Raw genomic sequence first — 25,180 nt, 5'->3', positions numbered from 1 at the left:
AATGGTAGTAATAGTAGCTATAGCTCCAGGTTCACTTGAATGTGAACCCAGTGGACTGCAGGCTGAAGTTGCCCCTCCCCTGCAGTCCCCCATCCTCCTTTAGTGGGATTGAGAGCAAGTTGTGGGACAGCAGTATAGCCAGGCAGCTCCCCCACCCAGTTATATCAGTGCCACCACATGAAGGCACCAATCTCTAGCAAAATGTACAGTAAAAACATAAAAAACACTCCACTAGATTGAGAGGGACCAAAATGTGCCTGCCATAACAAAAGCAAACTGACACTATTAATATTGGTAAATGCAGTAGTCTCGTTCTTGTCCTGAGCTGGCATAAGAGGTTAGCTATGTCACACTAACAGATATTTCACATCGTCATCATCATCATCAACGTCTTCATCATCATCAACGTCTTCATCATCATCATCGTTATCTTCATCATCATCATAATCTTGATCTCTTTCTCCCATCTAAGAAACAAATACCTCACATCATCATCATCATCATCATATTCCCACCCTGTTTCACTCTTTGAGATGGGGCGAGGCAGCCTTCAAAATAACGACCTTCCTCTTGACAAAACATCTCCAAAAGATGCAGATAAATCAGACAGATTTACAGCAAGAGGGAGACAAAACAAATCCCCAAAAATCCATCCACTCACTTAATGAACCAAACTACCACTGCCAATCTAACATCAGCCTTATCACAACTCACACACTGCATTTTGTTTGTGAGTTAAGGAAGCTCCCTAACACCTCTTCCTCAGTGACTTATTTTGCTTATTACTCCCTACTGTCCTTTTCTGTGCTATTTAAATCCTAACACCTCTTTCTAAGTGATTTATTCCACTTATTACTCCTTGTTGTCCTCTTCTGTGTCATTTACATCATTCCAGTCCTACCATACTCGTCATCAATAACACACAAATTGATATTAACCAGTCATACCAAAAATAAATCACTAAGGAAGAGGTGTTAGGGAGCTTCTGTAACAGATAAGAATACAGACGTAGGACTTCATCAAAAACATTTATATCATTCCAACCAAGTAACTTTTTCAAAATCTTATTCTATATGAATGTAACTTTTTTTCACATCTTTCCATTTCAGTTTTACTTATTCATACATAACTTTCTCTCTCAGGTTTTACTTTTATTATTTTACCTTGTTTTTCTATGCAAGGAAGAAGGAAACAAAGGCTGAGAGTCTGCAAAGCTGTTCCCTCCAAGAAAAAACAAAAACAAGATAACACACAGCCAAATTCAAGTTTAAATTGCTTCCACCTGCTACGTACTTATTCATTCAAAAATTACATTCTATCTTTATGTAGCAATTTTTACACAATTTTCCCTCTCCTGTCTGACTTCCAATCTTGCTTTATCTGAACTCCAGTCTATCGGTCTATCTATCTATAGCCAGACGCCTTAATCCCATAAAGAGTGGTCACAAATTCCCTCCATGTCGTCCTGTCCCCCCTCTCTCATGTACCTCACCACTCCATCCCTCTATCTGTCTTCGATCTTCCCCTCCCTCTCCTCCCTTCGAGTAAGTTAGGTAAATAATATCAGAGATAAATCTAATAAATAAAGATAAATATAATGTTCCCTGCCTCCCTCTCTCTCCCCTTCACATCCACCTTCCTCTCAATAATTACATCATACCGGTCTCACTTCACCCTACCCTCCACCTCCCTTTCTTCTTTCCCTACCTTCTCTCAAACTCCACTTTTCTCCCTTCCCTCCTTCTCTCCATCATCCCTCCACCTTCTCCTATGCCCCTCGCAGCCCTACCTTGGCCCCCATAAGCTGTAGGTCCAGTAAGAGTGAAGAGGCTACACCCAAGTAGGTCGGATTTTAAAAGACCATAATCATCATCATTATCATCATCATCATTGTAATCATCATCATCATCATCTTATTTCTATTAACTATGTTGAGTGTGCAAGTTAGAAATAATAACAAGAAAAATAATTCCAATTTTTCATCATCATCATCAATGTAAAAAGTCACCTCGGCAACATTTTTTACAGCTACTCAGAAATGTCTATGTTCAGAAATAATGTCATTTTCACACTTCAAACACAGAATATCCTTCCTTACAGAAAGTATAAATAAATAAACATAGAGGAATGTGATAAGGTCACCCAGACCTCGCTGTTTATAAATCCAAAACCACAGTCAGGTGTAGCCTACCACAGAGTAGCTCATGGGGGTGGGGAGGGGGGAGGGGGAGGGGGTAGGTGAGGGAGGGGAGGGAAGAAGGAAAGGTAGGAAAGGAGGAAGGGAAGAAGGAAGGGAGAGAGAGAGACAGAGGGATGCATGCATGACATGACACTAACACCAAATGAAGATGAGAATGAAAGGGAGGAGGACAGTGGCTTTGACATCCTGCAGTCAGACTGGAGGGTTGATTTGACTACTAACCAAGGAGCCTCATTCCTATAACAAAGGTTCACCACATTCTACGCACAGGAGAGAAACATATACCCCTGGAAATTCACTCCCCTTACTCATGTCAATCAGGCTGCAGCACAAGAAAGGCGGACGGAATTTCCAAGGGTGTGACTGTCTCAGCTGTGTCACTTCTTGTTCAAGCTCTCTGACGATGGGTTCTGTGTAGCCCAAAATAAACAATTCCAGCTCTAACCTGTCTCTCTTTATTTTCTTTAATGTTTCGGGCTACACAGACTCTCCAACGAAGGCTTCTGTGTGGCACGAAACATAAAAGAAAATAAAGAATTCCAGCTCTGACCTGTGCCTCTCCCACCCAACATTTCCCATCAACCATACTTTTATTTATACAATATTTTATTTATGTATTAAGCCACAAACCCCACAATTCTTCAACGGCAAATACAGTATATTATCATCATTAACCCCTTGAGTACGAGTGACATCTTTAGCTTTTGTTGCTATAATCCCTTCACTTCAACTTGGCCCAGATTTTCATCCACTTGCAGCTTATTTTACATAGTTCAGTGGCAGAAAATGCAACACTATGGCTCTACATCCTTTCCATTGCACTTCTTCGTGACTAGCATCAGATTGAAGTATTATTCTACTATAACTCAGCATTCAAGATGAAGAGATGGCAATTTTGGGCCAGGTTAGAGTGGCAGGAGTACACCACATGATTATACTCAGTTCTAGGGAGACTTTTTGAACTGGATGAGTTGGATACAGCCTAAAAATCATCATCATCATCATCATCACCACGACCACCATCACCATCACTGCCATCATCATCCACATCATCATTATCACCATCATCATCATCATCATCCACACCACCACTATCATCATCATCCACACCATCACTATCATCATCATCATCATCATCTTTCCCACCTAAGGACTGAATCAAACCATCTGGCCACATCAAGAATAAACTAAATAAAAAATAAATCAATAAAGGAATGCCACTCATCTTCAAGGGGCAAATGTTATCCTTGAAAAATGAACACCCACAAAAAGGCCTCCACTTAAAGACTAGGGCTGGAGCCACAAGAGGAGTTAGTACAGTTCATAAGAGCTGTTATTCTATACATATATTACACAACCTCACCCTTAAGGATTTTACACGCTATTTCTTCTCCTATCATCATCACCATCATCTTCATCATCTTCATCATATATTATACATACATTACACATCATCATTCACATTTTCACAATTCTTCCATCACCATCATCATCATCAACTTAGCCAGGACATTAATAAGGGTAAAAATCCTATACACATAATATATATCCATAGTCCTTACAGCTTCATAAACTATACAGTACATTTTTAAAAATTGCATCTCATCTCACTAACACAAAGTTCAATGCAAAACCCTGAAATAATAATAGTAATCACAATAATAATAATAATAATAATAATAACAATAGCAACTAAGTATTTTATATTGGCTTTTAAATTAGCTGCGCGTATAAACAACTGAAAGGTTGCATATCAATCAATCCTGTGCAATGATCCCTCTAAGTCTTGCTACAGGAAAAACAAACAAACAAACAAAATCTCACACCTGAAGATGGTCAAAAGTTCATCATCATCATCAACAACAAAAACAGGCAACATCAGAATCATCATCAATTCTGAATATCGTCAATCCATCGTCTCCTCTTTTCTCTTCTTGCACACTTCCTCTTCCCAACAGTTACTGGCAGCTGAGTGTAATCTCTATACTTTTTAAATCCTCTCCTAAACTTTAAAAAAAAATCAATATGGAGGTAGGAAAAATGAACTGGAAAAATATATATATGACAGAAAAGAAAAATATCAATACATATGTAGGAAAAACGAACTGGAAAATATATCTATGGCTAAAAAGGATCCATATCAAGCTTGCAGTAATAACATCATTGTCGTCATCGGCATCAACAAAAACAAGGAACAACAATGCCAATTATCGCAGGTCGCCAGAATCTTCCTCGTCGATCATGTTCTGTATTTCCTCCTCCCAACGTTCACTGTCTTTGCCCGTCCCCGCACCTCCCCCCACCACCTCGTACTCCTCCCCTAACTCCTCACGAAGCTCCTTTTCCCAGTCTTCCTCTGTGGAGTGGGAAAAAGAGGGAGGGAGAGAGAAGGAAGAAGAGGAGAGAGGGATGGAGAAGGAGGAGGAGGAAGAAACAGTAAGAGAAACAAGAGAGAGAGAGAGAGAGAGATGGAGAGGAACAAAGGAAGAGAGACCGAGAAAGGCAAGAGGGAGAGGAAGAGTGGAGGAGAGAGAGGCAGAGGAGATGGCCAGAGACAGAGAGAGGGAGAAAGGGAAAAAGACACAGAATGGGACAGAAGGAAGCACAGAAAGGGGGAGATAAGGAGAGAGAGAGAAAGGGAGGGACAGGAGAAAGAGAGAGAAACAGAGGGCAGTTACATACACAGCGCCAACCACGGTAACAATAATTGCACAGATGGCACAAACAAAGATGTCACCAGTCCACGAGATGGCAGAGCAGGATGGCAATGGTTCCATGATGGCAGGATGGCACACGATGGCACAGGACCCCACGGCAGCAGGCAACAGGAATTATAAGATGGAGGGGAAAAAAAAAATGAGCATCAGAAATGGCAATACATTGACAAAAGTTGGGTGGTTGTTAATGTGTAATTCTGGTAACTTCTGAAAATAATTATATCTTCTGATAACTTTTGGATGGCAAGAGAGAGAGAGAGAGAGAGAGAGAGAGAGAGAGAGAGAGAGAGAGAGAGAGAGAGAGAGAGAGAGAGTATACTAAAAAAAAAAACAGAGACATTCCTGGACTCAAGACATACTGGTAATGACAAAAATATTACCAAACATCATTCAATAATTTTATCTTTCCCGTCTTCTGTATACTTTGTTAATATTATAGAGGTGGTGATAGAGATATGCCTTCATGTGGTGTTATGGATATAGCCAGGCAGATCCACTACCTGGTTATGCAAAGATCCCTCACCTGCCTCTCTGTGCCCTGAAGGAAGGATGGTGGACTGAAAGGAGAGGAAGTCCGGTCTGCCATCCTGTAGTCTGAGATGAGGAGGAGAAAACTTGACAAATTCACAACCATTCTTTGGATTAGTTGATGTCCATGTGTGCTCAGATCGGTGGATAAACGTGACTAGTAGCCAAGAAGACATCTTCCTACCTCATAATAGGACCATCATATCATATTGTATTGTTTGTAAAGGCTCAGAATTTCTTGCATGCGTCAGTCTTGGTCACCTAGTGGCAGCTCTCCACGCTACTGGACCTCTGGCAGCCTCCCTATTCAGTCCCTTATCCCTGAAGTCACACTCTGTGACCCCTGTCTCAAGTATTTTTTGGTCTGGTCTCACAACCTGGCCTCGGATGTTCACGCTTCTCACCTTCTGCACCCAGTTGTCATCCCCCATCCTCCTCACATGCCCACACCATCTCAGTCTACCTCTCCTCACCACAACATCCACAGTGCCACCACATGAAGGCATCCATCTCTTCAGCACCTTTGGGAAGTTAAAACAGTACAGTACTTACCTGTCTCCTTTTACTACTTACCAAAGCTGCATTATCTAAATCTTAATGGGAAAGTATCTATATTTAAACGTTACCTTACCCAAATGTCACTAAAGATATACACACATACATACATACACACATACATACATACACATACACATTCATATGTATATACATACTTATATACATTCATACATACAGTACTTATATACATACAAGTCAATACAGATACACACATATTATACTCTTCTCACTTTAACTTGGCCTAAAATTGCCATCCTTCCACCTTGAATGCTCTAACAAGAAATAATGCACTAGGATATAGTGCTAGTCATGAAGAAGTGCTATGGAAAGGATGTAGAGCCATAGCACTGTCCTCTTCCGGTACTGAGCTACATGAAATAAGCTGCAAAAGGACACAAATCTGGGCCAAGTTAAAGTGAAAGAATTATACCTATACTTACCTAAAAAAATCTTAACACCTTTCAAAATACAAAACAAAAAATACAAAAATACAAATATTTACAATATCAGATTTACATAATTACTGTACTTGCCTTTGTAATGTATTTTTAAAAGCATCACAGCCACACACAATTTTATATATATGTTAGCCCCTTGCGTAAAAGAAAATTGAATATTTGTCAGTCTTTCATTTGTGGTAAGGTATTATATGCTGTTTCTTTAGGCCCTCTTGTTGTACTGTTGTGATAGTAGTAGCAGTAGTAGTTGTATTGTAGTTGTTTTGTTGTAGCAGCAGCAGTAGTAGTAGTAGTAGTAGCTGTAGTAGTAGTAGTACTAGTCGTAGTAGTAGTAGTAGCTGTATTATAGTTGCTGTTGTTGTACTGTAGTGTTTTTGTTATTGTTGCCCTATTGCTTTCCATCATCCTTCACTCCATGGATTGGGTAGGACTGGAGAGATGCTTGTATAACCAGCCAGCGGAACTGCCTGGTTGTTACTGTGCTACTACATGAAGGCATCCACCCCTCCAGCAACATATTCCATCCTCTTAACTCATTCCACCTAGCGATTTATTTTACAAAGTGTACTGTCCCTGTTACCTCAGCACAAATTTTTCCCTCTTATTATTGTATCGTGACACTTACAAAGGCTCTAACGTACCTGCATGCGTTGGCCTTGATCACCTAATGGTGGCTCTCCACGCTGCTCAATCTCTGGCAGCCTCCCTATATTTTGGTCTGCCTCTCACAACCCCCGACATTCACACTTCTCACCTTCCGCACCCAACTGTCATCCTCCATCCTCTCAACATGTTCAAACCATCTCAGTCTACTCCTCCTCATCACAGCACCAATACACTTCAGTTCCACCCTTCCTCTCATCTATCCTGAATCATATCATCAAGAGACAGGAGCAATAAGGCAGTACAAGGCATCACCTGACCAAAGAGAATTAACACACCAAATATAATCCCAATTTAACTAACACACTACCAACTAATTCCTGGTTCATCATCAACAACCACCCAAAACATTAACTTAGACTAAACTTAGCCTCTAAAGTCTCTGCTCATGATACTATAATAATAATAATAATAATAATAATAATAATAATAAATGCTGGTGCAGTTACATATCTTCATTTTCCCAACAGTAATTTAAATCTTAATTATATATTCTACTGTATATTCACATACATTTTAAAGTACTCTAAATAAGTAAAAAAAATAAAGATTCTATATAATTAACGTCAGGTCCATGAGCAGAGTGAATAGATAGATAAATATGTATACTGAGAGAGAGAGAGAGAGAGAGAGAGAGAATAATCATACAATCAAGTGAGTGGTGAGTGAGAGAGGAGAGGTCAAACAAGCTCAACTAAACTACCCTCTCTATATAAACCAAAAAGTGCTCATGTACAAAGTGCAGTGGGGAATAACAATAAAGTTTTCACACATTCAAAAACTGTGCAGTGATGACAGAATACAACAAACAAATAAAATAACAAAAAACATAAATGCAGTACTGTGTTGTTCTTAGTGAGAGACTAACTAGGAGAGTGTATGTGAGAGAAGGAGAGGAAGGGGGAGACTGTGGATGAGATGGAGGGATGGAGTGGAAAGGTATATGGGTGACGGGGGTTCAAGCTGGTGGAAGGGCAGGGGATAGGGTGACATGGAGGCAATTTGTTTGTGGCCACCCTTTACTCCATCCCTAAATCTCATCTTCGGTCTTCCCCCTCTCTCCCCCTTCCACCTCTGCTGCTCACTATAGATCTATGGGTGTGTAGCATCTCGTTTTTGAAAATCATTAGTGAGAGACAAATGGACAATGATGCTTCAAGACATCCTTCCACACCTAAGAACAATTTCTGTTAACCCATAATGTTATTCTTGTTCACTGTGTTGAGTATCAGACTACCGATGGGTCCAGTACGTGAGCATCTGCTGTACAAGAAACCAGTGACACCACAATGGCCAATTTACACCCAGGTTTGGTGATGCATGGAAGGCCAGTTAACCTAACTCCATTTTTTTCAATGAACTGTGAGTTTCACAATTCCATTTTTCACTGTGTTATACAAGTACAGTATTTGCCATCCTACTTTTCACTCTTTATCCAGTACACCCTCGATTTAACAAACTAACTGGTACCAGATCCTTGACGGTAAAGCCGATAGTTCATTAAAGCCAAACACCGTGCTGTTCGGTAATTTCCCTGGTGTCGCGGCTTTTACTGAACAAAGATCATCATATAGAAAGTCATTCAGCCGTACAGTGTACCATCATTCGGCTGTACAGCCGTACACAGCAACACACTGCTAGTTCTAAATGGCTCTTTTCTCAATAAATGCTCTATTCAAGGCTCCTCTCATGATACTGGTCACCCAGAGACTGATGCGTTGTTCTGTGGGATGCAGAGAAGCACGTGTAGGGATGCCACGCTGGTCAGTGTTTCCTGCACGTCCACTTTTTTACCAAACGAAAATTCATTCAGTGAACATAACATTCGGCCCGCTCAAGGTGGTCATTAAAACCAAAATTTGTAAAAACAGAGTTCTGTATATCGAGGGTTTACTGCATAAGTTTAGTGATTTTCTTTGTATTATTATTATGATTATTCGTTATTTGAGCTTTCACTATCCAAGCAGTCCTCCATTAACAAATCTCACTTGTATAATGGGACCTGCCTATACAGCAGTTTATTCAACTTGAGTAGAGTCCTCAAAGGCAAGGAATTTCAAAATCTATCCATAATTCTTTGTTTTCCCATCAAGAATTCAATACAGGAATGAATGGTTGCAAAATACTAACCACACCTCAACAAAATACTGACCTGCACTTCAGCTGGGCAGGTTAGACAGAGTCCTTACTCCTTCTGTCATTATAATAGGTCTCCCCTTAGCTATATAAACAAACGAGGCAGTGACGACAACAATACACTTCAAACACATGACTGTATGGATGTTTACTTACAAAAATTACAACAAAAATAAAATGCACAGACTTCATATTTCAATCTGATAATATTTTTATTTTATTCCTGTAACCTGTATTTAAACTCAGATGAAACATTACTACATTTTCCTTTGCTGTATTCCTGTAACCTGTTTTCTAAAAAGATGGAGGGATGGAGTGGAGAGGTATGTGAGATAGGGGTGTGTAAGTTGGGGGGGGAGGGGGGGGCAGGAAAATGGCAACATGGAGGCGATTTGTTTGTGGCCACCCCCTATGGGATTAGGGTATCTGGCTATAAATAGATAAAGAGAAAAGCTACTTCAATCTCACATGCCTGAATATGAAGAAAGACAAAAGAAATCATACATTAAAAGGGGTTAAATTACTGCACAGTTTCTGAGTGACAGATTAGGAGGTGAGGAGGTGTAGTGGTGGTGGTGGTGGTGATGGTAGGGGGGGGCATGGCAGGCAGACAGGCAGTGTACTGGGAGAGGGGGGGGGGGGAGGCCAAGAAAATGCAGCAATCAGATCAAATTCCAATACAATACACCTGTCCAATCATATCGAGTGGGTCGCGTCTACTCGACATTAACCAGACCTATACAGTACAGATATAATTTAAATACAGTAAATGTGTCCATGGCTGATATCATCTGTCATTTAAATCATCCCAATACCACTATTTCCAGTATAACACAAATTGATGTTAGCCACCAGTATACAAAAATAAATTACCATGGAAGAGGTGTTAGGGAGCTTCCTTAAACAAGACTAGTAGTAGTAGTAGTAGTAGGAGTAGGAGTAGCAGTGGTGGTAGTGGTGGTAGTAGTAGTAGTAGTAGTAGTAGTAGTAGCAGAAATAGCAGTAGTAGTTGCTTTTGGACATAAACTCAGTGGACTGCAGACTAAGTCCTTCGTCTACAGTCTACCATCCTCCCATTAGGGGTAGGGAAGATGAGGGACGTTTATTGAACCGTGTAAGAGAGCCACTCGATTATGTCAGTGCCACCACATGAAGGCATCCCTCGCCACCGCCTACCAATAAAAAAAAAAAAATCATCGTATCATCGAAGACATCTATCTTACTCAATCTCTATGTTCCCTGATGCAGTTCTTTGGGCAAAAACACTGAAGAACTAACAATACAAACACCAAAACATCCATTCACAAGAACAACATGCCAGCACACCACTACTCCAGCATAACACCACTACACCAGCATAAACAACACCACCATACCCACCTAGGTCTCTCTCTGTGCAACTATGGTAAAATAAAAAATAAACTACGAACACCAAGGACTTTGGGTTGGCTTATGAGACTCTGGCGCATCTTTTGTATAAGTCAGTTTGTTGATGGTTTCTTGTGTGTTATTTATGCAATTTGAAGAACACAGATAAAATACATGAGAGTAATTAAGTGTAAGACAGCATAGCAATATTCTTGTAAGTTAAAATACCACAATAATCCTGTAAGTTAGGATAGCAATATTCTTGTAAGTCAAGCAGGTTCTGTCAGTTTTAAAGGTAAACAAGGGAATATAAAGATGTATTGAGGCTTCTTAACTCTCCTGTAGTTTAGTTACTCTTTTAGGCGCTGCCAAGCACCTACTGGCCTACTGCAGTATCCTCTCTTCTTATGTTCTTATGCAAACAATGCTAGTAAAGGATCCTCCATATTTAATGCTATTCTTGTTTTTGTTCTTTCTTGAAGGGATGAAGGCTTCTGGCCATAGTTCCTTCTTCCTTGTATTTATAAAAAAAAAAAAAAAAAAAATGTTGCAGGGACAGTTTAGTCAAAATTACCAATGGCTATCCTACATCATTTATTGATTTTGTACTCCCACTATTGTTTCATTTTGTAATCCCCCTACTGATTCATTTTGTACTCCCATTATTGTTTCATTTTGCAATCCCCCTACTGATTCATTTTGTACTCCCACTATTGTTTCATTTTGCAATCCCCCTACTGATTCATTTTGTACTCCCACTATTGTTTCATTTTGCAATCCCCCTACTGATTCATTTTGTACTCCCACTATTGTTTCATTTTGTAATCCCCCTACTGATTCATTTTGTACTCCCACTATTGTTTCATTTTGTAATCCCCCTACTGATTCATTTTGTACTCCCACTGACACACCCACGCCCACACCTGCAGACCCACAACATAATATTATACGCAACCACGAAGCACGTTTCCGGTGCAGCATTACTTGCAGACCATCCTGCATTAAAAAGACCAGGTAAATAACACACAAGAGCATTAACACTGTTTTTTAAAAAGGCAAAAACAAAAGATCAATGGAAGAGGTGTCCCAGAATTCTAATAAGCTCCCAAAATTATATCCTCAGGTCAAAAAAACAACCAGGCACAAAAAACAAATGAAACGAAAAAAATATATACGAAACAAGCATGTGGGTTTTCGAGCAACTACAGTATGCACAAATACCACGAACTACGAGGCAAATTGGAAAGCGAAAAAAATGATGATACGTGGCCAGTGCGATTTTGGGTGGGGGAGGAGGGGGAGAGAGAGGGAGGGAGGGAGTGAAGGAAGGTGAGTGAGAAGGGGGAAAGAAAGGGAGAGAAGGATGAATAGAAAGAGAGGGAGAAAGGAAGAGAGAGGGGGAGCAAGAGAAGGAGGGTGAGAGAGAGTGGGGAGTGTGGGGTGGGAAATGGATGGGAAGAGAAGGAGTAACAGGAATGGAGAATGATGAGAATGAAGAAAAAGAAATTAGAGATGAAGGGTGGGAATGGGAGAGAAAAAGGGAGCAAGGAGAGGAAGAGACGTGAGAGAGGAGGTCAGACGGAGGAGAAGGAGAGGGATAGAGGGTGAGGGGGAAGGAGAGGGATAGAGAGTGAGGGGGAAGGAGAGGGGAGGGGGAGGGAGAGGAACAGAGGGGGAGGAAAAATTAACAGAGGGGAAGGAAGAGGGATAAAGGGGGAGGAAGAGGGATAGAGGGGGAGGGAGGGAAAGATGCTGACTGTGAAGGTATGGAGAGATGGCGGAGAAGGAGGAGGAGGATAAGAAAGTATGAAAAGGGAGAGAGAGGGAGAGGTGACAGGGTAAGGAAGAGAGACAAAAGAGGGGGTAGGATAAGGGAATAGAAGGAGGCAGAGAGGAATGAGAAAGCAAGGAAGAGGAGGGAGGGGGAGGAGAAGGGGGGGATAGGGAGACCGGGAGAGAAGAGACTGGGATGAAAGATGAGGAAGGAGAGAAAATGGGTGGAAGAATGAAGAATGGGTGTGAGTATGTGGAAGAGGGAAGAGGAGAGGGAAAGGAAGGAAGGAGGAGGAGCAGAGGGAAAGGAAGGAAGGAGGAGGAGTAGAGGGAAAGGAGGGAAGAGCAAGGAGGAGGAATGGAGGGAAAACAGGATGGAAGTCATAGGGAAAGAACAGGAAAACGAAAAAGGAGAGGGAGGGAAGGAGGACGAGGGAGAAGCAAAACAGAAGAGAAAAAGAGAAGAAAGGGGAGGAAAAATGTGTGAGGTACTTGGGGAGAGGATGAAGGAAGACAAGGAGGAGGAGGAGGAGGAGGGGAGGAAGAAAAGGGGGTAGGGAGAGGAGGGGAGAGGGAGAAGGGAGAGGAGGAAGAGAGGGGAAAATGTGAGGATGATGAGGAGAAAGGCAGGGATGTGAGAGAGAGTAAATGAGGTAGGGTGGAAGTGAGTGAGACAGACAGTGAGGGGGACAAAGTAAGAAAAAGTGAGAGAGTAGACGACAGAGCTGGGGGCAGAGTGTGAGCCGGTGCGAGGGGAGTGAGTGAGGTAGGGTGGAAGTCAGCGGTTGTGAGAAAGAGAGAGAAAGAGAGAGGGGGGGTGAGAAAGTGAGAGAATGGAGGACACAGTAGGGGGGGGAGGGGGGTGGGGGGGGGAGGAGCGAGCGTTCGGTCGACTAACGGCCCAGTCTGGCTGAAACGAGAGAGAGAGAGAGAACGTAAACAGTAATTCGTGCGCGCTACCTTGTCATGGGGGGGCAGAGGCAGGGGGCGGGGGTGAGGTGGGGGGTGGAGAGGGGGCTGTTAAGTTAGTTATTGGATTTTGTTAAGTTAGTTATTGGAGTTTGTTAAGCTAGTTACTGGATTTTGCTATTGCGATTATTGAGTTTTGATAAGTTAGTTATTATATCCCAGTTATTATAATTTTTTGGTTAATTTGGATTTTTTATTTTTATACCACAGTATTTATTGGTACAGTATTATCATGTGTATAAATGCCCCTGAATATACTGGTTTATCTGGGTATTACTCTTGGTACCATTGTTCTTATTATTATCATTATTATTATTATCATCATTATTTTTATTATTATTATTATTATTATTATTATTATTCATACATTACTGTTATGATTTAATATTATTATTAGTCCTACATTACCACTATTATTATTATTACCATTATTACTACATTATTATCAATATTATTATTATTATCATCATCATTATTATATTATGCCAGAGTATACAACTACTACAGTATTATTATTATACCACAAGAAGCATATCTGTATTACATCTAAAACATACTATTTTTTATTTACCAGCCAGAAGCAAGGAAGCTATACTACGTTTGTTCTAAGCTGGCAAACATCCATTCTAGCCTTTGGTTCCTTCATCCTTGCATAAAAGAAAAAAAAAATCCCTTTGTGTTTGTTTGACGGCCAAGTGCAGCCACATTAGTGGGTAAATTTTGCTGGTAACCAAGGAGACCCATTCATACGTCATAACTACACCTCATTTATTTTCATGCCAGAGATTAGAGGGTGAATTTGGCTAGTAACCAAGGAGACTCATTTGTATTTTTCTCCAAACATCCGTAATCCCTTTTAAGCTTTGCTGATGGCCAAGTTCTGCTGAATTAAAGGGTAAATCTTGCTAGTAACCAAGGAGACTCATTACACAAATTGTTTACATTGGCTTAGCAGGTGACTCATATTTGAAAAAGTGGAGTTTGTCCCACCTCTGTGTAGTATACTGTCTGCTGCACCATCACTACTCTCTCTCTCTCTCTATAATTTCACATTTCTTTCTTCCATTCCCTTGTTTTGTTACCCTACTGTCTCTCTCTCTCTCTCTCTCTCTCCCTACTAGCCAAATTATTCACTGTTTATGTTATTCTTTACTACGATAATTTTTTCTCAGGGACTCTCTATGCTTCCCAGAATCTCTTACTTGTGAACTATTTTGCATATAACATCTTAATATTCTCTGGCATGTTATTTTAAAGATACTTCTTTGGCCTCTCCATCTATCTATCTATCTATCTATCTACCACCAGACACCTTAATCCTGCATGGGGTGGCCACTAACAAATCACCTCCATGCCACCCTGTCCTTTGCCATTTCACTGCTTCTCAATGTACAGTAATGGCAGCTTGTATGCTTTAGTTAATATCCAATGATTTTGATAATTTAGAGGTGACATCTCATAGTGAATGGGTTACAAGCTGTCTATCTATTTATCTATCTATCTATAGATAGAGATATACGAGCGAGGGGGGGTGTAAGTTGGTGGGAGAGGAAGAGGGAGACCAAGGATGAGATGGAAGGAAGGAGTAGAGGTGTATGAGTGAGAGGGGTGTAAGTTGAGGGAAGAGGGAGGGGAAGACAGGGAGAGATGGAGAGAGATATGAGAGAGGGGGTTGTAAGTTGGGGGAGAGGGAGGGGGAGATCAAAGCTGAGATGGAGGGGTGGAGCAGAGATGTATATGAGGGAGGTGGGTGTAAATTGGGCGCAGGGCAGTGAAATGGCAAGGGACAGTGTGACATGGAGGCAATTTGCTTATGGCCACCCCTTATAGGATTAAGGTATCTGGCTATAGATAGACAGATAGATAGACAGATAAGCTTGTAATGAATCTAAGAGTCAACTAAGGCCATCAGATTAAACTCCACTGTTCAGTTACACACAACTCTACTACAGGGATGCTGGGATGGATGTTTACAAGCATAATATATATACAAGGCAAGGCTTTGAATGTTTATATATGCCATTCTTTACCTTCTCCTTTGGATGTTTAAAAGTACTATATATATACAAGACAAGGCTTCTAATGTTCATATATGGCAACATTTACCTCCTTCCCATTACTTCTTCTATATATAAAATAACTTTTCATTTGAAGAGGTATATTTGGCTTTTCCTGACTTATATATTTTCTGTATATACATTTTCTACTATGGGGTATTTTGTGGGTGTAAAACTGTACTGTATATTATATTCAAAATGAAAAAAAGCACTGAGAAAGAAATGTTCAGATGTGAATATTTCATGAGGGAAAATTCTCAGACTGCAAAAGCAGAAACACTGAATTTTTGAGATGCAGAATTTAGAAACAACAAATTTTTGACATGTAAAAATCTGGTCAGTGAGAACTCCAAATTAATGCATTTTTGACAAGAGGAAATTCAGATATACGAAGGAGATGAGACACGAATACTTGCGACAAGAATTTCTCTATTTTGAAATGTTAAATTCTAAGATCAACACATTGGTGATATAAAAACCTGAACATGAATTTTTGAATTTGATTTCAAGACTAACAATTTTAAAAGCATTTTTGAGAGGGACAATTGAAGGACATTTTGGTGATCATAATTTTCAACAAGAAATTTTGGGATGTGGTGATTTGGAGACGAACAATTTCAGAAAGAATTTTGAAGATGCAGTGAGCCCCCTCTCCTCTCTCCCCCCTTCACCCCTCACCCCCATCCTCCTCCACCCTCTCCCCCACTACATTGCCTGCCTCTCCTAGGGTGTACGGACGAACACACATACACAACGCTGACGGTACTGACCTCTCGTGTTTAGCCTACCAGCGCAACAACAGGAGGAGAAGAGAGAGAAAATAATGTAAATAAGGACCCGCCATTTTAAAAAAATAAATAAATAACAAAAATACAACAGCAATGAATATTTTTAAATCAACGGCTGATAATAAGGAACGTAATGGCTGACAATAAGGAACATAATGGCTGACAATAAGGAACGTAATGGCTGATTATAAGGAACATAATGGCTGATAATAAGGAACGTAATGGCTGATAATAAGGAACAGAAAGGAACTGAATTTAAGTCATAAACACATTAAGATTTCACCACAGCTGCCCAGAATATTAAATCATCTAAAAACAAGACAGTGCTTTTAAATTTACACACCTTAGGTTCAATAATAAAAAAAAGTACAGTTTTTATCATAATTCCCATGAATTTTTGCTTCAACTTTACACTCATGTTCAAAAATGAAAAAATTATAGTTTTTCCAATTTCCATAAAATGCTGATCATTATGGATAAGAAATCTGGAACTACAGGTAAATTTTAAATTATAAGGAAATCCATAACGTTCTGAAAATTGACAATAATGTGAACAGGACTCCCTTCATTACTTTTTCACTGCCTTCATTATTTTTTTCACTGCCTCCATCATTTATTCACCAAGAGGATGAAAAAGATTGTCAAGGAGATTTTCTTACTTAATTTTAATTTTTTTTAACTAATGGCACATGATCTTGGAAGAAAAAATGGGTGTGTAAGTCAGCACTAAATCAGCAGCCTTTTAATGGCCCAAAAGATCAAGTCAGAATTCATCAGCAATTCGTAAGAGTGAAAGAGCCAAATCAGCTTTCTGAAAAATATCTCCCAGGATTTGACATTTCTCAGGACTTGAAATTTCTATGTGACGTGGGACGGAAATAATTCTCTCTTAAAGACTCAGAGACAAGATGGAGTTGCAAATTCTCTGTTTTCTCCAGGATTTGAAATTTATATGTGACATGGAATGGAAATAAATCTCTCTTAAGGTTGCATATTCTCCAATTTCTGTGAAGTAAACAAAACCAAACAAACACAGACAAAGTAAAGGATAAACAGTGAAGCCTATGAGTAAGGGGGGAAGGCAATATTAGTAGAACACAGTATTATTGGAAAGACAGAGAGTTATATTGGTAAAAGTCTTCACAAAGCCTTAAAATATACATTACTGACAAAGGACAAAAAGTTACTTAGATTCATACATAATCGGAAAAACGTGGGGTCCATTTGATGTGGGTTTATGAAGCATCTTAACACCTTTTTCCTGCTGATTCATTTCTGTATATAGAATGCTAATATTTATCCAAAGTGGGATTGTATCAGAAAGTCAAATAATATGCATAAGCATAATGGAATCTTTATTACTTTTATTATTATCATTATTGCTATTGTTAAAAGGTGTAACAGGCAAAATTCAGTATTGCATGAGTTCCTTCTCTCCCATTCCCCTCTTATTAAATTTTACGAGATTATTACCGCATATGGCAAATTTTGAGTGAAAAATACTCTATCAAAATGCATCCAATTACCAATCATTATGAAGCTATAACTGCTGATGACATTCTTTTATTTATTTTTATATATTTTTTATTAAAGATGGTGTTATGAACAAATCAGTCTCCCTGAAATTATCCCATAACATTATTTTTTTCCTTTTTTGTTAATTCTGAAGTGCTGGCAAACTCCACAAACCCACACAAATGACTAATAATTAGTCCTAAATTTCCATGTCAATTACTATACTCCTTTCACCTTAACTTGGCCCAAATTTTTGTCCTTTTGCATCGTTTTTTAAACAGTAATGGAAAAAGACAATACTACGACTCAACATCCTTTCCACAGGACTTCCTCATGACTAGCATCATATTCTAGTGTTAATCTAGGCTGTACATCCTTTCCATAGCATTTCTTTGTGACTGGCATCATATTCTAGTTTTAATCTACTGTTATAACTCAGCAATGAAGATGGAGAGAGGGCAATCTTAGGCCAAGTTAGGGTAAATGGAGTATAGCACGAAGCTGCAATTCCAATATTACACATTAGTATAATTATAACAGGTGTTAAGGAAGCCAAGAAATATCCCGTCGTAAAGAGCTATTCCGTCAATGGTTCTGTGCGTTTATGCGAGATTACCTGACGGCCCCAAAACACACAGCACGGCCCATAACCCGGAAAACCCACAACAGCAAAGCAAAGAGTCCCAAACACAAAGAATCAAAGAAACAAATATTTTCCCAATTTTGTCCACAGATTATTAACAATCAGTGAAACATAATGGATGCTTAGAAAACTGAACTCCTCTGAAAATTAATATACCCATAAAATTCTAGGATTATGGTCCACACTGCATATAAGAAGAAATAGATAGCTAGACAGATAATAAACGATAGATACTGTATATGCATCCTGTCTATTTTATCTGCTGGCTATTATTAAAAAGCATATTAGTATCCTGGCTATACTAGTTGATCAGGTAGCAATTAATAATACCAGAAGATAGGTTAAATTAAGAGATATTTAAGGTTAAAGTTACTCCCGGGCAGAAGTAAAGGATGTCACAGAGAAAATGGATGATAATGATAACAACAACAATAATAATAATAATAATAATAATAATAATAAACAATATAATAATAATAATAAAAGGTAATTAAAATCAATGGTGAATGAATGGATATATGGCGCATATCAACGGCCACTCTGTACAGGTACTTTCTTTTTTCAAAATTTGTGTCCAACCCATGATGACAACGACAACAATGATGATGATAATGATGATGATGACGATGATGATAAAGAAGAGGGTAGGATATCTAAATTACACAGCCAGATCTATAAAGTTAATCATGCCAGTTGTTTTTTCAGGATGTCACATTACTTCACACGACACACACTGTTCCAATTCCCAGTCTCTGTGATGAAAGCCAACTTCATTCCACCATTCTGGACTATTATTATATACTACTAATTCCATTAATTGGTTAGTGGCATCACACACTTAGGGTGGCATTCTCAATGGTTCTCAGGATTCTCAACATCTCTTCATTAGTGATTTATTATGCTCATTACACCTTAATATCCTTTTGTATGCTACAGTTACAAAGCACGGTATGTCAGTATTAAAATGACATAAATAGCATACAAGACAACATTAAGACATAATATGCACAATAAATCGCTAGGATGCAGAGATTTTGTAAGCTCTTTTCCTAAGTGACTTACACTTTGATTACTTTAGTACTGTACTACTTTATCATTACCACAGTACGTTATTACATCAATATATTCTTGTATGCTATAGATGCAAACTAAGGCCTGTATTTTATCAGTTAATGAAGCTCCCTAACACCACTTCCTTGGTGATTTATTTTTGCATATGGCTGGTTCATATCTTTTTGTACACTATTTCTGCAGAGTATGATGATATTGGAAAGGTTTATGCAACACAGAAGAGGACAGTAAGGTGTAATAAACAAAATAAATAACTTAGGAAGAGGTGTTAGGGACCTTTCTAAACCAATGAAAATATGTCACTTAAAATATGCCCGTACCAAAGGATATTAACCAGCCATATCCAAAAATAAATCACTAAGGAGAATGTGTTAAGAAGCTTCCTTAACCAACAAGAACATGTCACTTAGAAAAAGATATTAACCAGCCATATACAAAAATAAATCACTAAGGAAGACGTGTTAGGGACCCTCCTGACTGACCTTCATCCGAGCTAAACTGAAAGCCAGTGGACCGGTAGCACTGTGGCTCTGATGGACAATAAGATGGGGGATGAAGAGTGAGACTGGCTAGGAGAGTGGATGAAATGTGAGACGATGGAGTGAGAGACTAACTAGGAGTGTATGAGTGAGGTGGAGGGGGAGACTGAGGATTGATGGAGTAGAGAGGTATAAGAGTGAGGGGGGTGGAGGACTGAGGGTGACACTTAAGGCAGCATCACTCTGGGCCAAAAGTGGCTAATATGCGAGCAGCTGTTGTCAGGCAGAACAGCTGGCAGTCGAGTTGCCGTAACATGCGTGTTTTTGCAAGCCAAATCGGCTAGCAGTGTGGTCTGCCTTTGCGCCTCGTGGTCACTGGTACACAAACCACCACGGCGTACCCACTCCCTTTTCCCCAGTTTCTGCAACCACCTCACGTACCTCAGCAACTCCAGAGCCACAAGCCAGTCTACTACAGTCTTCCTTGCTGCAGGATCCAGAGCCAATATTGGTCACAATCTGATTTCCACTTGTTGTGTGGAAACAAATCAGATGACCTCCGTGCCTGGTCACCTGAGTGTCCGAATATTGATTTCACATCACAAGAGAAGAACAGAAATGAATAAAAACCACAAGAATTAAATTGTATTTACTTAACAAATTTAGTTAAAGTTTCTTTCTGTGAATTACAGAATATTTTCTCACCAGGCACAAAATTAATATAGGCTCATTAGGGTTCTAATCCCACCAACAAGCTGTGAGTGAAAACTGTTATCTGTTTCACCTCGCAAGACAAATCTGGATCAAGGTGGGTCAGTCTGGCTGGCGGCTCACAACACTGGCTGGCATGTTAGCCACGGCTGGCCCAGTGTGACACTGCTTTAACTGGGAGAGTATATGTGAGTGAGGTGGAGCAGGGAGAGGGAGGGGAAGACTGAGGATGAGATGGAGGGCTAGAGTAGGAAGGTATATGAGAGGGGTGGGAGAGGACATCAAAACGGCAGGGGACAGGAAGACGTGGAAGTGATTTGTTTGTGGCTGCCCCTTTTAGAATTAATGTTCTTGACTATAGATAGATAGATTGATAGACAGATAGACAGATAGGCAGACAGAAAAACTGACAGACAGATACTGATATGAAATGCAGGTTTAGTTATTCTCCTATATTTTGTACTTTCCGTTGCTTTCTTTCCGAGTCCTGGCAAACACTATTTTTTTAAGTGGAAGTTATGGCTGGGGTGATAATGATGATGATGATGATGATGATGATGATGAAGATGAAGATGATGATGATGATGATGATGATGATGATGATAATAATGATAATGATGACAACATACTGTAAAAATCTAAAGAAAGTTTCATAAACAAAACTAACAAGGTTTCCACAAGAAATAATAATAATAATAATAATAGTAATAATAATAATAATATAACAATAATAAATAAGAGTAATGACCAGAACCACAAATAAAACTAATAACAAAAAAGAAATTCAAACCCATCGCTTCCCTCAATGGTAGAAATTTTACTGCATACGTAAACAAAACATTAAAAAAAAAAATCCCTTATTACCCCTGTGGAGCAAGAAAATTCCAAGGTTTGGCTATAATAATCCAGATCACTGAAGGGCAGGTGACCAGTGTACACCCCTGGCGGCATTTACAGTGAAAGGAAAACCGTCAACCAACCCTGGGCAGCTTCAGACTGCCGTGTGTAATGTATGGTGGGTACGCTGATGCAAGTACTCTACCTCCATGGCCACCAGAAGAGAAACAGATGTAGCGAACGGCCTCTCATCACTGGAATAGTTAATTAATAGGCCACAGTTCAAATCATTCCTCCCCCCCCCTCTCTCTCTCTCTCTAACCGAAGATGAGCAGAGGAAGGAACAACATAATATAAACTTCATTCCCTATGCCAGATTACAGGTGTCCTCCATTTATAAATAATCTGTAACCGCTCGACTTGAGCTGCTGTAGGTTGAAGTTTGGGGGGAAACTACTCTAGGGAAGCAAGTTGGTAATACGTCAGTTCAAATCAGTTGGTAAAAGATTTTCATATTATTTTGTATCGTTTATAAAGGCTCCAACACGCCTGCATTCGTCGGCCTTGGTCACCTAATGGCGGCTCTCCACACTGCTTGATCTCTGGCAGCCACTCTATTCAGTCCCTTCTCCCTGAGGCCACACTCTACGACCTCACCCCAGGTCTATTTCAGTCTGCCTCTTGCAACCCAAGCCCCGACATCCACACCTCTCACCTTCTGCACCCAACTGTCATCCTCCATCCTCTCCACACACCCAAATCATCTAATATTCAATGCTGTGCTGGTCTCCTGCCTTAAATGATCTAGATATTAGTTCTTATATAGCCTTGGAGAGTAGTAAGGGACCGGATTTTTTTGTTTTGTTTTTTCACTTTAATAACCAAAATAAACAACAAAAAGTAAAAAAAAAAACTGGGATAGTATTCTGGCCCTGTAGACACTGTACTAAACATCCAGCAAACATCCCCCCCCCCCAAGTGTAAAAGCCAAAACGAAATGAACAAAAAACAATAAGAAAAATAATGCATAATATCTGTCCCTAAAGATACCACTGACAAAAACCTCTCATCCAAAATCATATGCAAAATATCCCATCCAAAATTTTTAAGACCCAAAAAATTCCATTCAAAATTTTTAAAAAATCCAAAAAAATCCCATCCAGAATTTAAAAAAAATATATCCCATTTAAAAAAAAATAAAAAAGACCCCAAAACTCCCATTCAAAATCAAAACAAGACCCCAAAACTCCTACCCAAAATCAAAATAAAGATGCACGTGGCCTTACCTGAGGGCTTAGTGAGGCTGGACACGCCCCTCTTTACTTCTTCCAGGTCCCGGCTGGACGGCTGGAAGGCATCGGACACAAACTCGCTCTCCCCGGCCCCACCCCCACTCGGACTGTCTGGGTGATCCACGTCGTCATCCTTACCCTTCATGCCTGGCGGGGAAATGTACATGCTCTCTCTCTCTCTCCTTCCCTCTCCCTTGCTCGCTCTCTCTCTCTCTCTCTCTCTTCATCTCCTCCAGGTCATTAATGAATGGCTGGAAGGCACCAAACACACACTCGCTCTCCCCAGTCCCACTCGCACTCTATCTGGATGCTCTACGCCACCACCCACACCCTCCATGCCTCACAACTGACAAGAAAAAAAAAAAAATCTCTCTTTCTCTCTCTCTCTCTCTCTCTCACCCTTAGCGTCGGCAGCAGTTTTGGAGCTTGACTCGGCCCCCTCACGTTCCAATGATGACATCTCCGTGCTCTGGCGAATCAACCCGACACGATAGAAGTAGTTGCGCCAGAAGGTCTCCTCATTGATCCTGGAGACAAGGAGAGAATTACAAAATGGAGAAAGAGGCGGAGGAAAGGATAAGGGAGATACCGTCACACATACATGAGGTTAAAACAGAAGAGAGAGACAGGTGGAGGAAAAGGGGAGAAAGATACAGTCACAGATACAAGAGGTTACAATATAATAAGTCTGGATATTACAAGCAAGAATCACTCCAGTAATCCCTTCACTATAATGACCTATCTTCCTATCTACCTACCTATAGCCTATCTCAAAATGTCTCTTCTAAGATTAATAAAGTTTTGAGGAGGTAGCAAGAATAATAAAGAAGCTACATAGGTGGATTCTCTCTCTCTCTCTCTCTCTCTCTCTCTCTCTCTCATCTCCAACGTTCGCTCACTACTTTTCTCACACTTCATTACACTTGCTCTAACCTATGTCTTTCTCCCTGTCTCTCTCACTCACTTCTTGGGTACGAGTGTAAACCGCATCTTCTCCAGGTTGGGGTCAGCAGCAAGGGTCGCCTGGGCCACAGGTAGAAACGCCTCAAGGTCAAACTCGAAACTTACGCCCGTTGGAGGAGATCGTACGAAGTTGCGCTGGTCCTGAGGGAAAGGAAGAGAACCAGATATATACTCGTTTCACTCGGACTTGGCAAGGAAGAGAGGGGGAAAGAGGGGATGAAAAAGGGAGAAAATAGAGGAGAAAAGAGGGAAGAGATGAACGGGAGGAAGAAAAGAGAATAAGAATGAAGTGGGAAAGGGAGAAGCAGTTACACAGTAAACCCTCTATAATTCAGATTAATTGGAGGGAACCCTAAGTCAAATTACCCAAAAATCCGAATTACTGGAGCTCATGCTTGCCCCCATCCCCAAAGCACACCCATGTTCACTAAAACATGGCTTTTTCACAAAAACAATGAACAGTACAGTATATTATTACTTTATACTCACTCAAAGAGTGCACAATACAATAAATAAAATAGTGTCAAACCTTGATAATGAAGTCTTGCAACACAGTAGTAGAGTACAGTACACTTAACTGTACTGATGGTACTGCACAGTTCTTGAAAATTACATTTTTTACTACACTTATCACTACAAAAACTGTTCACGTCCACTTATCACTGGAACCCTTTTCGGACTTGTCTCGCTTAATTTGAATTTCTATCCGAATTAAAATTATTTGTCTGGTGGCCAAAAAAGATCCATATTAACCGATTTCCAAATTATTCGGGTTCAAATTAGAGAGGGTTTACTGTATAATCTTTTCACTTTAACTTGGCAAAGGAAGAAAAAAATGAGAGAGGGGGGAAAGAGATGAAAAGGGGAGAAAGCAGAGGAGAAACAGAGGGAAGAGAAGGGAGGGACGATGAGATGAGAATAAGTGGGAGGGAAGAAGGGAGAAACAGAAATATAACTTGGCAAGGAAGAGAGGGTGAGAGGGGAAGGAAGAGATGAAAAAGGGAGAGAGAAAGATGTGAAGAAGCGGCGGGATGAGAAGGAAGGGAAGATGAGAATAAGTGGGAAGGAAGTGGGAGAGAGGAACAGAAAAAAAAGGAAGTGAAGAAGTGGAGAAGAGATAGGACAGGGAAGTATATGAGAAGAGGGAGAGAGAGAACTGGAGAGAGGGAAGGAAGGAATGGTGGAGAGAGAGAAGGAAAGAATGGGAGACAGAGAGAAGGAAAGTGGGAAGAAGAGAAGGACAGTAGGGAGAGGAGAGGAGAGGAGAGATGAAAGAAAATAGAAGGAAAATGGAAGGGGAGGGTAATGACGGGAACGAGAAAGAGGGAAGCAGAGAGAGAAAAGAGGAGGGAAACTGGAGGTGAGGAGGGAGAGAATAAAGGAAGGGAGAAAAGGAAGGAGGGGGGGAGAGAATGAAGAAGAGGAGAGAGAAGAGTGTGGAGAAGGGAGACACA

The 25,180-nt window shown here is 40.2% G+C and overlaps 1 protein-coding gene across 2 annotated transcripts in view; it reads right to left on the bottom strand.

Moving 5' to 3' along the window:
- Nucleotides 1–4,338: 4,338 nt before the first annotated feature.
- The window catches only part of Sap47 (Synapse-associated protein 47kD), a 58,534-nt gene continuing 37,692 nt past the window's right edge, over nucleotides 4,339–25,180 (bottom strand). For both annotated transcript variants that reach the window (XM_080273977.1, XM_080273978.1), the window contains 4 exons: nucleotides 23,728–23,867; nucleotides 23,163–23,290; nucleotides 22,758–22,910; nucleotides 4,339–4,556 (listed from right to left, as the gene is read on the bottom strand). In XM_080273977.1, the coding sequence (XP_080130103.1) occupies nucleotides 4,408–4,556; nucleotides 22,758–22,910; nucleotides 23,163–23,290; nucleotides 23,728–23,867 (570 nt within the window). In that variant the 3' untranslated portion in view covers nucleotides 4,339–4,407. The remainder of the gene's footprint in view (nucleotides 4,557–22,757; nucleotides 22,911–23,162; nucleotides 23,291–23,727; nucleotides 23,868–25,180) is intronic.

This window comes from Coenobita brevimanus, chromosome 56 (assembly GCF_032717465.1).
Source record: "Coenobita brevimanus isolate Jiangsu-jjx chromosome 56, ASM3271746v2, whole genome shotgun sequence".
In the NCBI taxonomy this organism is placed as follows: Eukaryota; Metazoa; Arthropoda; class Malacostraca; order Decapoda; family Coenobitidae; genus Coenobita; species Coenobita brevimanus.
The sequence above is the reverse complement of the archived record's forward strand: the minus strand, read 5'-3'. Positions and strand labels throughout refer to the sequence as shown.